Source organism: Pipistrellus kuhlii, unplaced genomic scaffold (assembly GCF_014108245.1).
Source record: "Pipistrellus kuhlii isolate mPipKuh1 unplaced genomic scaffold, mPipKuh1.p scaffold_m20_p_25, whole genome shotgun sequence".
NCBI classification, from domain to species: Eukaryota; Metazoa; Chordata; class Mammalia; order Chiroptera; family Vespertilionidae; genus Pipistrellus; species Pipistrellus kuhlii.
In genome coordinates, this window is record NW_023425524.1 from 8,390,426 (window position 1) to 8,405,323 (window position 14,898).

Below are 14,898 nucleotides of genomic sequence, written 5' to 3' on the forward strand. Positions count from 1 at the left end.
TGGGGGCGGGGGCGGCGCGGGCGCATTTGGGTGCAGCCCCCCGGCCCCGGCGCGCGCGGCGGGTCCATCGAGCCCCGGACGCAGCGGCTCGCCGGCACCTTCCCCGCCGGGAGCCTGGAGCCGGGAGCCGGGTTCACGCCCCCTCCTCCCCTATCTCCCCCCCGGCCCCGCCGGCTCCGGCCTCCGGCCTAACGTGGAGCCGGGCCGGGCGCCGGGTCCCCGCCCCGCGCTGCGCCCGGAGCCCCGAGCGCGGAGCCCGGAGCGCGGCCGCCGGCGCCGGGAGCCCGCGGCCGCCCCTCCCGCCCGCCCGGCCCGGCCTCCGCGGCTGTCAGCGGCGGCGGCGCATATTGGCTCCGGCGCCCAGGCTCCTCCCCGCGCCGCATCCTTATATTTTGGGGGAATTTCTGGGAACTCAGTCACACCGAGCGGCGGCGGCGCGCGCCCGCACCGGCTCCCCGCGGGGGCTCGCCCAGTTCGGCGGCGGCGGCGGCGGCGGCGGCCACGTGCCCGGCCGGAGGCTCCGCTCCCGGCGGCCGCGGGGACCCCGGGGCTCCGGGTCCGAGGCGGCGGCGGCGGCGGCGGCGGAGGCCGTGTGGCCAGAGCCGGAGCGGGATGCGGGGGAGCCGCGTGTGAAGAAAGGACCCGCCTGCAGACCGGCGCGATCGCCCCCGGGCCCGTCTGCCCTGACGCCCCCTCCCCGCCCCCATCGGGGCCTGGACTCGGGGACCGGAGGACGGCCCCCCGGCCCCGCCCCGGGGACCCTCCGGGCCCAGGACGGCGTGGATGTAGCCGCGGCCCGCGCGCCTCCTCCGGAGCAGCCACCATGCACTCGGTCGCCGGGAATAAAGAGCGGCTCGCCGTGTCCTCCCGGGGCAAGAAATACGCGGTGAGTGGGGACGGGGCGGCCGGGGTCCCCCTTTCCCGGAGCCGGGGTCCCCCTACCCGGGAGCGGCTCCGGCTCCGGGTCCGAGGGCCGCCGCCGGGTGCTTGCGCGGGGGAGGCGGGTCTGTCGCGGGGACCCTCAGCCCTCGCTCCCCCTGCCCCTGCCCCTGCCCCGCACCCTCCAACTTCCGCGGCATTCCTGCACGGAAACGGGGGGCCGAGCCGCGCGGGAGGCTTTCCACGCCTTCCCCGCGGCTCCTCGGGGTCCTCTCCAGGCGCCTGCAGGCTCCAGGCTCCGGAGGCTGCGCCCCGAATGCATGAATGAATGAACGAATGAATGAACGAATGAATGAATGAGGTCGCGGCCCCCGCCCCCTCCGGATAGCGGCTCCCCGGATCCTGAGCCCGGGCTCTTGCTGGGGGGGGAGGAGGGGTCGGGGTGTTGTCGGGTCCAAAAGCGCCGAGCTCTGAGTCTCGGGGTCCCCCCTCTGCAGGAACGGCGGAGGCCCCCTCCCCACCCCCCGCAGCGAGCCCATTCCCCCGCCGCCCGCGCCCGGGGGCGGCGCTGGGAGCCCCGGGCGGGGGGACCCCCTTAGGCGCGCGGAGGCCGCGGGGTGACCGCGGGGCGCGGTCCCGGGGGCCGGGGGAGACTCGGTACGGGGGCCGAAGGGAGCTCGGTCCCGGGGGGCGGTCTTGAGGGACTCGGTCTCGGAGGGCGTGGGGGGCTCGGTCCCGGGGTTTTGGGGGGCTCGGTCCGGGGGGCGGGGGCTCGGTCCGGGGGGGCTTGGCCCGCGGGGCCTCCGTCCGGGAGGGCTCGGAGGCTCTGTCCCGGGTTTGGGTGGGCTCGGTCCGGGGGGCGGAGGCTCGGTCCGGGGGGGGGGGCTCGGTCCCGGGTTTGAGTGGGTTTGGTCCGGGGGGGGCTCGGTCCCGGGTTTGGGTGGGCTCTGTCCGGGGGGGCTCGGTCCCGGGGTTTGGGGGGGGCTCGGTCCCGGGGGCGGGAGGCTCGGTCCGGGGGGGCTCGGTCCCGGGATTTGGGGGGCTCGGTCCCTGGGGGCGGGGTCTCGGGCCCGGTTGGGGCCCTCTGACCGGCCTGTCTCCCGCAGGTGGAGGAGGCCTGCTCGCCGCCCCGGGCCGCGCTGAGCGCGGAGACCTGGTACCGCCGCGCCTACGAGGAGTCGCGCGCGGGCGGCCGGCCGCCCCCCGAGGGCGCGGGCTCGGCGCTCGGCTCGTCGGGGACGCCGTCCCCGGGCTCCGGCACCTCGTCGCCCGGCTCCTTCGCCGGCTCCCCGGGCCCCGCCTCCCCGGGCATCGGCACCAGCTCGCCGGGCTCCCTGGGCGGCTCGCCCGGCTTCGGCACCGGCTCCCCGGGCTCCGGCAGCGGCGGCGGCTCGTCCCCGGGCTCGGACCGCGGCGTCTGGTGCGAGAACTGCCACGCCCGCCTGGCGGCGCTCAAGAGGCAGGCGCTGCAGCTGCTGCTCCCCGGGCCCGGGCCGGGCGCCGGCAAGGTGAGCGCGGGGCGGGCGGGGCGGGGGGCCGAACCCCGAACCCCGCACCCCGCACCCGGCGCCGGCCCTCCCTCCGCGGCCACTGCGCGCCGGGCCGCGGCCGAGGAGCCTGGCGGCGGGGGTGGGGGTGGGGGTGGGGGAGGGGGAGGGGGTGGGGGCGGGGGCAGTCTCGGACCCGGGGCCGCCGTACCGGTGGGGCAGACGCGGGCCGGTGTCGGGGCGACCCCGCCTGTCTCTCCCGTTCGTACCTCGTGGGGCGCGCAGGCTTCTAACGGTTTGGGGTCTCACTGCCCACGGGGGTGGGGGGCTGGGTGGGGGTCAGGTGACTTGTCCTGTGCCCCCCACTGTGGGGAGTCCCTTTGTGATCCCCGCACCTGCCCGCCGTCCTGCTGGACCTGCGCGCCCCGCAAACCTTTGTTGGGGGTTTGGGGGCGCAGGCGGGGGACACTCCCGTGTGCGCTCCGGGGTCTTCCCTTCCGGGGCTGCACCGGGGCTGCCGGCCTTCTTCCAGGTGTTTCTCCCCACCCCCACCCCTCTCACCCCCCACCCTTCCCCCTCACTTCACCCCACCCCTCCCACCCACCCCACCCCACCCAAACCCACCCCTCCCCACCCCACCTCTCTCACCTCCCCACCCTTCCCCCCACTTCACCCCACCTCTCCCACCCACCCCATCCCAACCAAACCCACCCCTCCCCACCCCTCTCACCCCTCTACCCTTCCCCCCCCACTTCACCCCACCCGCCATCCTCCGCAGAAAAGCAAGCGCGGTCCTTCCTCCCTCCCAGAACCACACAAACCCAGGCAGCAGGTCACAAAGGCCAGCATCCCCCCAACATGCACGCCGTCTGGGGGTGCAGGGGGAGAGCACCCCGAGCACCGCCACCCCCTTGGAACACAATGCGATCTCCTCTGCCCGGTGGGTCCCGGGTCCGAGCGCTCCCCAAGGACAATATTGACTCGGGTGCTTCAAAGCGCGCTTATCGGGGCTAAAACATCAGGAACACGGCGGTGCTGACAGGGTTTGCTCAGTGGACGTTTTGGTGACTTGAAACACCGGCTCTGTTTGCCTCCCCTGCTTATCCAAACGCACACACTGAGGGTGCAAACACCACACCCCACCGCGGGCTGTAAAAGCCTAAGCAGGGACCGCCACCGCCCAGAGGACCGGGTTTATGATAATTAACCCGCGGGCTGTTGTCCGTATGCCATGGGGGCAGTTTGGTAAGAAAACCCCCAGAATAGATAAACCTCAGGGATGCTGAGGCTTCCTTCGCCCCGTCACGTTCACGCCGTTTCTCCGCTCACAGATGTGTTTAATTAAGCTCTTGCGATCACGTATCGATGCCCTTTGATCTCCTGGGCATTCAGGCGCCGGGGTAAGCCCACCGTGACATAGCAGGGGCCCCCGGGCCTCGTCCGCGTGGAGCGTGTATCCTAACCGAGGACGTACAGACACGACCCACAACACGCACATCTCCTAACGCACTCTTCTGCCAAGACACGTGTGGGGCGCGGTGAACGCGTACAGATAACCAGCACAGACCGTGGGATCGCTCTGGGAGAACCTTGGCTCTCAAATACCGTGTTTTCCCGAAAATAAGACATCCTCCGAAAATAAGACCTACTTACAGGTTTCCTTCTGAGTGAAATATAAGGCATCCCCCCGAATATAAGGCCCCCCCCAGGCTAAACATGAGAGATTTGGTCCACTGATTCTGAAAGAAATGGAGTCACAAGAAATTCACCAGGAAATTCAGGAATTGGATTGTTATGATGATGTTCCAGAAGATGGTGACATGATTGTCATTGAATAAACGAGTAAATTCTTGATACTGTAGGATTCACAGTTTGTCTGGTTTGTGTTGACAACTACCGTACTACCGTACCGTATACAGGTAATACATCTCCTTTATTTTCATTTAACAATAAATGTGTGCCGTATTCTTCTTCATGGAAAAATAAGACATCCCCTGAAAATAAGACCTAGCGCATCTTATTAATGAGCAAAAATTAATATAAGACACTGTCTTATTTTCGGGGAAACAGGGTAGATAACATCTCCTATTTGGAAAGCCTACTAAGTTGCAGTCTTCCAGGTCATCATTCTAGAACATTCTTGAGGATGCATTTTTTAAAATCTTTATTGTTGAAAATATTACATAGGTCCTCCTCTCTGCCTCCCCCCTATTAACTTCTTCCAGCCTATGCCCATCTCCCCCCCCCCCCCGGGTCCCCCCGCCCTTGTCCGTGCCCCTGGGTGAGGCATGTGTGCACACAAGTTCACTGGTGGATCTTCCTGGCCCCCCTCCCCTGTCTCCCCTCTGAGCCTGCTCCTGCGACTGTAGGACTCACTCCTATAATAGCGTCATGCTTGAGTGCTCTTGTGTGTGCAGAGGGAAATCAAAATACACCCCGCTCACTCACATGGAGGGAGGGGGGGAGGGAAATCGCTGGGAAGAAGAAACAGCTGCTGGGGCCTGGATCCCTCCATCGTGTTCTGTGGAGTCACCTGACGCAGGAGCGCTCTGGTTTGGCTGAGTTAGAAACATCGATGAGAGAGAAACATCGACCAGCTGCCTCCTGCACACCCCCCTACTGGGATTGTGCCCGCAGCCAAGGCACATGCCCTTGACCGGAATCGAACCCGGGACCTCTTAGTCCGCAGGCCGACGCTCTATCCACTGAGCCACACTGGTTTCGGCAGATTTGGTACAATTTTCATCGCACCTTGAAGTTTGCAACCTTCTTCTCTCGAGCCTTCTCTGGAGGCCCATGTAACTCGGAGACCAGACCTCCGCCCCCCCCCCCCCCCCCAAAGCTGGGTTGATGAGCAAACGGGACCCTGGCAGCCCTCAGGCGCGGAGGAGCTGAGTTCATGAGAACACGCGTGTCGTTGTGGCTGCAGCGCGTGGCTCGGCCTCCAGAGCGCGCGTCTGGAAGATACAGGCCTGCTGTGGAGGGGCGATTAGCAGAAACCGTCTTTGTAATTGGCCTAAGATGCTCAGCTGTGTTTGGGGGAACATTTTTCTCGTAAGTAGAGTATTACGTTCTAGGGCCAGGCGTCCTCAAACTTTTTAAAGTGGGGGCCAGATCACGGTCCCTCAGAGAGCTGGAGGGCCGGACTATATGAACTACTAATTCCTACTGTAACACCTCGGCTGCGCTCACTGCCCAAAAAACCTGGCGGGCCGGATCAGACTCCTCTGCGGGCCGCATGTGGCCCGCGGGCCGTAGTTTGAAGACCCCTGTGACTAGGCGGCGGTGGTAGGAGTCTCCGGGGCAGGCCGGACAGCCCTTCCAGAGCCTTGTTATTTCGGGTGGTTTGGGGTTAGGTCTTTCTCCAGCCCAGGTGACCTTGTGACACTGAGTCAGGCGGTTTTCCTGGGTGTGTTTCACGTTCCCACGGACACACTAAGGAAGAAAAGGACTCACAGTTAGAATGTCTAGAAAATTACTTTAGATAAGGTTAGAAAGGTGCTCCCAGCTGAAACCAGTTTGGCTCAGTGGATAGAGTGTCGGCCTGCGGACTGAAGGGTCCCGGGTTCGATTCCGGTCAAGGGCATGTACCTTGGTTGCGGATAAGTCCTCAGTGGGGCGCGTGCAAGAGGCAGCTGATCGATGACTCTCTCTCATCGATGTTTCTAGCTCTCTATCTCTCTCCCTTCCTCTCTTTAAATATTTAAAAAAAATGAAAGAAAGGTGCTCCCATGCTTCAGAGACTGTTAGGCAGGATTCTGGTTGGTCTGTTTATGTCTCATGGAACGTAAGGTCTTTCTTACAAAACATCTGCTTTCAGTCTCATTCCCAATTGTCACACCGGCATACGGTCTCTCGTGCTCGGAGCCCCGGTAGGTATCAGGCTCTGCTGAGTCCCCCCAGTTGTGTCGCTTAGGACAGTTGGTTAAGAAGCTCAGGTGAGCTCAGGCTGGCACGGCTCCGCGGTTGAACATCAACCCATGAACCAGGAGGTCCGGGTTCGATTCCCGGTCAGGGCACATGCCCGGGCTGTGGGCTCGATCTCCAGGGGGCATGCAGGAGGCAGCCGATCCATGATCTCTCTCTCATCATGGATATTTCTATCTTCTCCTCCTTCTCCCTTCCTCTCTGAAATCAATAAACATATATTAAAAAAAAAAGATGGTGAGATGAAGTGCTGGTGGGCCCATGCAGGGGGCCTGGCTGGCCTCGTAGCCAGGTGACCACTCCATGGATGGGGGTGCTGTTAATGGGGGCAGGCAATGGAGGCGGGGGGAGACCCAGATTTGGGGGGAGCTCAGAGCTAATGGATTTGGTGCTGTGCGTTGAGGTTGAGGCAGAGCTAGGAAGACACAGACTCCGGGATGTAGACGGTGACACTGAGAGCTCACATACCCTTAGGAATGCCCCGGTATAAGGCAGCTGGCATTTCAGACGGCAGCTTACCTGGCCGGGCCGGGCCGGGGCCTGGTTGGCGGGAGCCTGTAGAACACTCGGGCTGGTTTCCACCATCTCGGCCGGTGGAAAAGGACTTCCCGGGTAGCACCGTTCTCCTCCGGCACTGGGAAGTGGAAGCGGCGAGAAAAAAAAAACAAAGGAATGTGATTTGCAAAGTGTTGGGATTTTAAGTCAAACAGCCCTCTTCCCCGCGGCCGCGTTTCCATGTGTAAATGTAAAACCGTTTCGTCTCCCCTGGCAAGCGCGCCCTTCCTGTTTGAGACACAGCCGGGGCGCCGCGCCAGGAACGGGGGCCAAGGCGCGGGCCTCCGTTCTGGGCGATTCCAGGATCACTCCATTCTGATACCGACCTGCCGCCGATGGCCCTGCGAAACCTCAGCCCGCAGGAATTCCCCGGAGCCGCAGGAACGCCCCAGCCTGGCCAGAGGTTATCAGACATCTGTGCATTTCCATATCAATAAAAGAAAATCTCCTTTTATGTATATATAAAAAAAAAGGGTCCAGGAAGACATTCCTATCTGATTTGTTCTCAGGCACAGACTCCGGGGCCGTGGCTGCCCCAGAAATACCAGGCAGATTAGCCAGACACGCCGAGAAGGGTGGCCCCCCCGGGCCCCCGGGATGAAAGGCAGGAATGTGTCCCGGCTTTAAAAACGCCAAGCAGCGGCCTCGAAATAGCCGGGGCCCGGGTGCGTCTAGACGTGGGAGATCGCATCTCTACGTTTGCATTTTTTCCCCCCAGCTCCCAAACGGGGTGGATGGAAAAAGAACGCCCCTGAGCAGGTCCCCCCAGAAGCCACGGTCAGACGCCCTATAAATAGAACAGGCTGCCTTCTGAATAGCCACGAAGGACGAGAACATTCGAGCTGAAACCCGAGAACACGTGACTATTTTCGGGAAGGTTCCTTCGCGCCGTTTCCGTCTCAGAAGGGTTCGCGATCGAGGACCCGCGAGCAGAGACCATCGGGAACGGAAAGGTCCCGTGGCATCGATCGTTCAAAGAAAGATGTCTGGAACACCGGAGGGATGACAAGGGCATTCCTGGCCACGTGGCAGCGATCTGCTCCGTAAGGCTTTGCGAGCCTGGGCCGACGGCACCGCGTCCCACCGGACGTTTCGTTGTGCGCCAGCCGGGTCAGTTTTTATCAATATTATAGCGGCTCAATCCACTTTGGGAGGATCCCTGGCCCGTGGTAATGCCTCCCACGCTCGCCGCAGATAGGATGATTGCATTAGAAATGTGATTTTTTTTTTTTTTAAAGGGCCGAGGCCAGTCGTTTGTCAGCGTTTGGAGGGATGAAGTCAATAAAATTTAGGCAGCGTTACTGCTGCTCCTTGGCACGTCACAGATCGCGTTATTCATCAGCGCGTGGTGATGGTGGTGGTCATAGTGATGGTTATAAACGGCTCGAAGGTACTGCCCAGCTAGCTGCCTGCACCAGGCATTGGGGCTTATCTGCCTTCCAGTCCAGAGCGATCTCTCTCCCAGACACTGTTCTCTGCAGTTATGCTTTGCTGATCCTATCGCCTCGATTCCGACGGGAGCCAGCCCCGTGAGAAGTCTGGAAACAGAGGCCCCTCCCCCACCAGGAAGCATTTCCTGCAGCATCGCAGCGGGGAGCAGGCGGGCCCTGACCGCTGGCCGCAGAGCGCTGAGTGGTGCGGGGAGCTCTGAGAAGCTGGGGTGGAGAGAGTCGCTATTTTTATGCTGCTATCAGAGGCTCTGGGCAGAGTGAGCTTTCTGATAAGCAGAACTGTATCTAAATATATCCTACGTGTGACAGACGAGGTGGCTGCTAAGGGCCTTTTAGCCCAGCTTTTCCAGGGAATGGAGCTCAGGCCCAGTGTGTTACCAGCCGCCAGGAGTTCTCGGAAAAGTCTCACCTTCCCTACAGCCTGGCTCTCAAATCTCCGCTTAGTTCCTACACAGAAAGTGGCTTTATTTTTATTTTATTTATTTATTATTTTTTCCCCATTTTTTATTAAGGTATTATATGTGTACATATCTTTCCAGCCCCCCCCCCCCACCACACTCCCATACATGCCCTCCCTCCCCAGAGTTTTGCATCCATGGGTTATGCTTATATGCAGTCATACAAGTCCTTCGGTGGATCTCTGATCTCCCCCATACCTCCCTCCCCTCCCTGCTGTAATCTGACAGTCTGTTTGTTGCTTTACTGTCTCTATATCTATCTTTTCATTCATCAGTTTACAATGCTCTTTATCATCCATAAATGAGTGAGGTCACGTGGTGTTTTTCTTTCATTGACTGGCTTATTTCACTCAGCATGATGTTCTTCTATTCCATCCAGGCTGCTGCAAATGGTAAGAATTCCTTCTTTTTTATGGCAGCATAGTATTCCATTGTGTAGATGTGCCATAGTTTTTTGATCCAATCATCTGCTGACGGGCACCTAGGCTGTTTTCCAGATTCTAGCTATTGTAGATTGTGCTGCTATGAACATAGGGGTGCATATATCCTTTCTGATTGGTGTTTCTAGTTTCTTGGGATGTATTCCTAGGAGTGGGATTACTGGGTCAAATGGCAGTTCCATTTTCAGTTTCTTTAGGAAACTCCATACTGTCCTCCACAGAGGCTGCACCAGTCTGCATTCCCACCAGCAGTGCACGAGGGTTCCTTTTTCTCTCCGTCCTCACCAGCATTTGTCGTTTTTTTTTTTTTTTTTTTTTTTTTAATATATTTTATTGATTTTGTACAGAGAGGAAGGGAGAGAGATAGAGAGTTAGAAACATCGATGAGAGATAGACATCGATCAGCTGCCTCTTGCACACCCCCTACAGGGGATATGCCCGCAACCAAGGTACATGCCCTTGACCGGAATCGAACCCGGGACCCTTCAGTCCCCAAGCCGACGCTCTATCCATTGAGCCAAACACACTTGTCGTTCGTTGATGTGTTGATGTTGGCCATTCTGACAGGTGTGAGAGGGTACCGCATGGCCGTTTTGATTTGCATCTCTCAGTGGCTCTATTTTTAAAGCTCGAACTGCAAAGGCCACCTTCAAGGCCGCCTTGCTACCACAGCAGTGACTGATGCCAACATCCGGGCCTTCTTCGTCGAACCCAGTGGTCAGCAAACTGCGGCTCGCGAGCCACATGCAGCGTGAGCCGCGGTTTGCCGCCCTGTGGACGAATGAGTTTGCCGACCACTGGGACAGGGGCTCAATCACAAGGAACAACGACAGCCTGTAATGATTGGAATCGAGAGTCTAGGGCAGTGGTCAGCAAACTCGTTAGTCCACAGGGCGGCAAACCGCGCTCACACGCTGCATGCGGCTCGCGAGCCGCAGTTTGCCGACCGTGGATCTAACCGAGCGATGTCTGGGGTTGGTAATGGCTGATTCCGGATTTTTCCCTGAGCTGCTCCTGGGCCGTAATTCCGTCTTGTAATCAGCCTTCCCGTGAGCTTTCTTTAGCGCCGTGATCACCCCTTCCCCACGCCCCTCGCCCCCTAACGGGGGGTGTCAAGCGGCATCGAGTCTGATTTATTTTCTTTAAATATTTTATTGATTTTTTTTTTTTTTTTTTTTTTTTTTTTACAGAGAGGAAGCGACAGGGATAGAGAGTTAGAAACATCGATGAGAGAGAATCATCGACCAGCTGCCTCCTGCACACCCCCTACTGGGGATGTGCCCGCAACCAATGCACATGCCCTTGACCGGAATCGAACCCGGGACCTTTCAGTCCGTAGGCCAATGCTCTGTCCACTGAGCCAAACCTGTTTCGGCGAGTCTGATTTATTAACGATCAGAAACCACCACCACCACCACCACCACCAGCAGCAGCAGCAGCCAACACTGTTGAGCTACCTAACCAAATGTCATTCAGAAAACGGACTGTTGAATTCAGGCGAACAACTAGCACCCTCCATTGTTTAAGAAAAATAGTCAGCTCTAGCTGGTGTGGCTCAGTGGATGGAGCGTTGGCCTGTGGATCGAAGGGTCCCGGGTTCGATTCCGGTCAAGGGCACGTACCTTGGTTGCTGGGTCTTCCCTGGCCTGGGCCCTACTAGTCTGGGGTCGTGAAGAAGGCAACCAATCGATGTGTTTCTCTCACATCGATATTTCTCTCTGTCTACTCCTCTCTCTTCCACTCTCCCTAAAAATTAATGGAAAAATATTAGAAAGGAAAGAAAGAAGAACAGGCAGCTGCCTGGCTCAGTTGTGTGTCTTTCCCGGAGGAAGACGACTTGATCTTGGACCCGGCAGCTGAGGAAGTGGCCTTGTGTGCCCTCCCTCAGCTGTGAATATGAGCATCGCTTGTGGCTCATGGGCAGATGGGGGAGGAGAGAAAGGAGAGGAAGAACATGGCGGGAGGAGGAGGAGGAAGCAGGAGACAGGAGAAAGGAACGGAAGTAAAGGGGTGGGGTGGGAGGTTCATAGGCACTGGAGATTGTCTACAGTCCCAGATGTTTAGGTTAAAAGGGACTGTCCTGACCTAGCGGGTCTGGTTCAGTGGGTAGAGTGTCAGCCTGCGGACCAAAGGGTCCCGGGTTCGATTCCGGTCGAGGGCCCCGATCCTTGGCTCTGGTTGGGACCACGTGCAGAAGCAACCAAATGATGTGAGAGAGACACATGGATGTTTCTCTCTGTGTGTCTCTCCTCCTCCCTTCCACTCTCTCTAAAACTCAGTGGGTGAGGATTCATTGAAAAAAAAGAAAGAAAGAAAGAAAGAAAGAAAGAAAGAAAGAACCTTTTAGGTAAGATGAGGTGCAGAGGTCCCAGCACTGATTAGCACGCGGTCTTGGGCTGGTGCCTCCCTGGCTTGCACTTTCTTCCTTTCTTTTTTCTTTTTAAAAAAAATATATATTTTATTAATTTTTTACAGAGAGGAAGGGAGAGGGATAGAGAGTTAGAAACATCAATGAGAGCGAAACATCGATCAGCTGCTTCCTGCACACCCCTTACTGGGGATGTGTCCACAACCAAGGTACATGCCCTTGACCGGAATCGAACCTGGGACCGTTCAGTCCCCAGGCCGACGCTCTATCCACTGAGCCACACCGGTTTCAGCTACCTTGCACTTTCTTTCTCTTTAGTAACCACGAGGGTGGGAGGAGTGGTCTTCAAACTCCTTCTAGGCCTGTGTGCTGTCTCTGATTAACTTCAAGGCCACCTTCAAGGCCCCATTTGAGCCCCAGATTCCAGGGGGATGCCTCACAAAGTCCCAGGGGCCGAAGCAGGGCCGTGACGGCCAGGTCTGCAGGTCTCGGCCAGCGGGCATGTCCCCCGGTTGGGCATCCGGGTGCCGGACGAGGGTCCCAGTAGCACCCTCCTGGCTGAGGGTCTGTCTTTGGAATTTGGGCCCCGAATGGACTGACAGGATTCTTCCTGCTTCTTCCTATAGCTGTTTACTTTACAGTCCTCTGTTTGTAAGCAGAAGTCAACAAACAAAGAGACAATGGGGTTTAAAAAAAAAAGCAGTCTGGCAAGGAACGCTGGAGGAAGTGCATTGCCTTACCTCTCCGACAGCCTAAACTTAGCTTTACATTTTAAACAATGTGCTGCCCGTCCCGCGTGGCTCAGTGGTAGAGCATCGACCTGGGAACCAGGAGGTCACGGTTCGATTCCCGGTCGGCGGCTTGATCCCTAGTGTGGGGTGTGCAGGAGGCAGCCGATCCATGATTCTCTCTCATTGATGTTTCCATCTCTCTCTCCCTCTCCCTCTTTCTCTCTGAAATCAATAAAAAACATCTATATAAAAAAAATAAAAATAGCCAGCACCGGTTGGCTCAGTGGGAAGAGCGTTGGCCTGCAGACAGGGGCCCAGGTTCGATTCCGGTCAAGGGCATGTACCTTGGTTGGTTGCGGGCACATCCCCGGTGGGGGGTGTGCAGGAGGCAGCTGGTGAATGTTTCTCTCTCATCGATGTTTCTAACTCTCTATCCCTCTCCCTTCCTGTCTGTAAAAAAAAATCAATAAAATATATGTAAAAAAATAAAAAAAAGTAAAAAAATAAAAATGTGCCATACTCATTAGGACTTAGAAATAATTTGTGGGGAGCTCCTGTGGGTAGCAGTGCAGGAACACCAGACCTCCGAGCATTGTATTCCTCATTCCTAAAAAAAAAAAATTCTCCCTCTGAGTTTAACCCCCAAACCTCTTTAGCTCCCCTGTGATTCCTCCTTCCTCTTCCTCCTCCTCCCGGTGTCTGGATGGGGCCCTGATGGCTCAGACCGACAGTTACAGCTCCCTGGCCCATGACGTGGCTGTGAGAGAACCCTGTGGCTCTTGATGCCGTGGCCTGCGAACGAGGCAGCGAGGCCGATGAAGTTCTCACCGACTTTATTTTTCTTCATCCTCGGCCCAGGTGGCCTCTTAAGCTGCCTGCTTCCTGCGAGTGCTCCCCTCCCATGTCAGCGGCGGTAATTTATATTCATGTCTGAGTCTAAACACAACGCGGGGGCCCAGACGGGCTCCGAGCAGCAGGGACTCCGTTTATGGCCTCGTTTTCTTACTCTCCTTCTGTACTGGAGAAATAAAACAAGGTGAAAAATGTCAACCCTCCTCCCCAACGTTCCCTCTCTGAGACAGGCAGGTCCGCACCACAGACCCTGCCCTGCCTCCCCCGTATCTAACCCCCCCAATAAGGCTGTCTGAGCAAATGCTTCTCTATGCAGAGCTCGCTCTGACCCCATCCTCGCACCCGGATCTCCCCACTGACTTTCAGGGGTGCTCTCTGGCCAGCCACCCCGGCTTCTGGCCAAACCCCCCGTGCTCCGTGGATAAGGTGACCAGATTTTAACGTTGGTAAAGGGGGACACCGTTGACCGGAGCGGGGAGGGGGACACAGGCTGCAGGGCAGGCATGGAGAGAAGGGTGGGGCCGGCCCTTCACCTGGGCCTCACGGACAAGCAGGTGTTTCCCTGGACAGCAGGGCAGGGCGGCGGCTCCTGCAGACCCGCAGCTGTTGGGAGCCGGGCCTGGAGCACCTGCGGCCACGTGCACATGCGTGTGTCCGAGCACGTGAGCACGTGAGCACGTGCGTGTGCACCTGGCCCGGCCGCCGCCTCCCGGCCCAGCACTGCAGCCCGGAGACCAGCTGGGGAGGACAGTGAGGACGGCGAGGACAGCCTGCAGGGAGGCCACCAGCCAGACAGTAAGAGATGCTCTGATGGCTTAAAGGGGCAGCTCGCCTGTGAGACAGCCCCTGCGGCTGGAGCTTGTGTTTCCCTAGCCCAGTGGTCGGCAAACTCATTCGTCCACGGAGCCAGATACCAACAGCACAACGACTGACATGTCTCTGGAGAGCCAGACGTTTTAAACGTAAACTTCTTCTGACGCCACTTCTTCAGCACAGACTGGCCCAGGCCGTGGTGTTCTGTGGAAGAGCCACCCTCACGGGGCCAGAGAGCCGCCCGTGGCTCGCGAGCCGCAGTTTGCCGACCGCGGGCCTGGGAAATGCGGGGTGCCAGGTTCTCGGTTTCTAAGCCTGGTCTGCTGGGTGTGCACCTTGAACCTCGGGTGCTGGCGGTGGGAGGCGGCGGGGCGAGGGGATTTGAGTCTCTGAAAGCCCTGGGCGTCTGCCCTGCAGGCCTGAGCGCCTCGCTGGTTTTCCGCCGGAAGCAGGGGCAGGGCGTCCCGGGTCGCTGTGGACGTGGGGAAAGAGAGCAAACGGAGGAGCCGGTCCCAGGAGGTGTCCGCACCAGCCCTCGCCGATCAGGCTCGGTGGATAGAGCGTGGGCCCTCGGACTGAAGGGTCCTGGTTCGATTCCGGTCGAGGGCACGTACCTCGGTGGCAGGGTCCCCAGCCCGTCGACGGGTCTCTCTCACCTCGATGTTTCTCTCTGCCTCTGCCTCTCCCGTCCACGCTCTCCTGGGGTGTCAGCAGATCCCTGTCCGCGGGGGTGAGACGGTGTGGGGCCGGCTGGCTCTCTCCTGCTCTTCCCCCAGCCGGTGGGCGTGCAGAGCCTGAGAGCCGGCTGGGGTGCGGGAGAGGGATTCTCAGACCGCCCTGGCTCTCTCCGCAGCCAAGTTTCTCCTCTCTCTCTCTTCACACCCAGATTCAAACGCGTTTCCCCTTCAGATCGCTTCTGTGCTGGTTAACCTCTTCG

General features: G+C 59.0%; 1 protein-coding gene across 1 annotated transcript in view; it reads left to right on the forward strand.

The window, feature by feature from the left end:
* The first annotated feature begins 421 nt into the window (after positions 1 to 421).
* Positions 422 to 14,898, forward strand: part of KIF26B (kinesin family member 26B) — a 286,996-nt gene continuing 272,519 nt past the window's right edge. The window contains exons 1-2 of the mRNA XM_036453379.2: positions 422 to 886; positions 1,986 to 2,387. Coding sequence (XP_036309272.1) covers positions 824 to 886; positions 1,986 to 2,387 — 465 coding nt within the window. The 5' untranslated portion in view covers positions 422 to 823. The remainder of the gene's footprint in view (positions 887 to 1,985; positions 2,388 to 14,898) is intronic.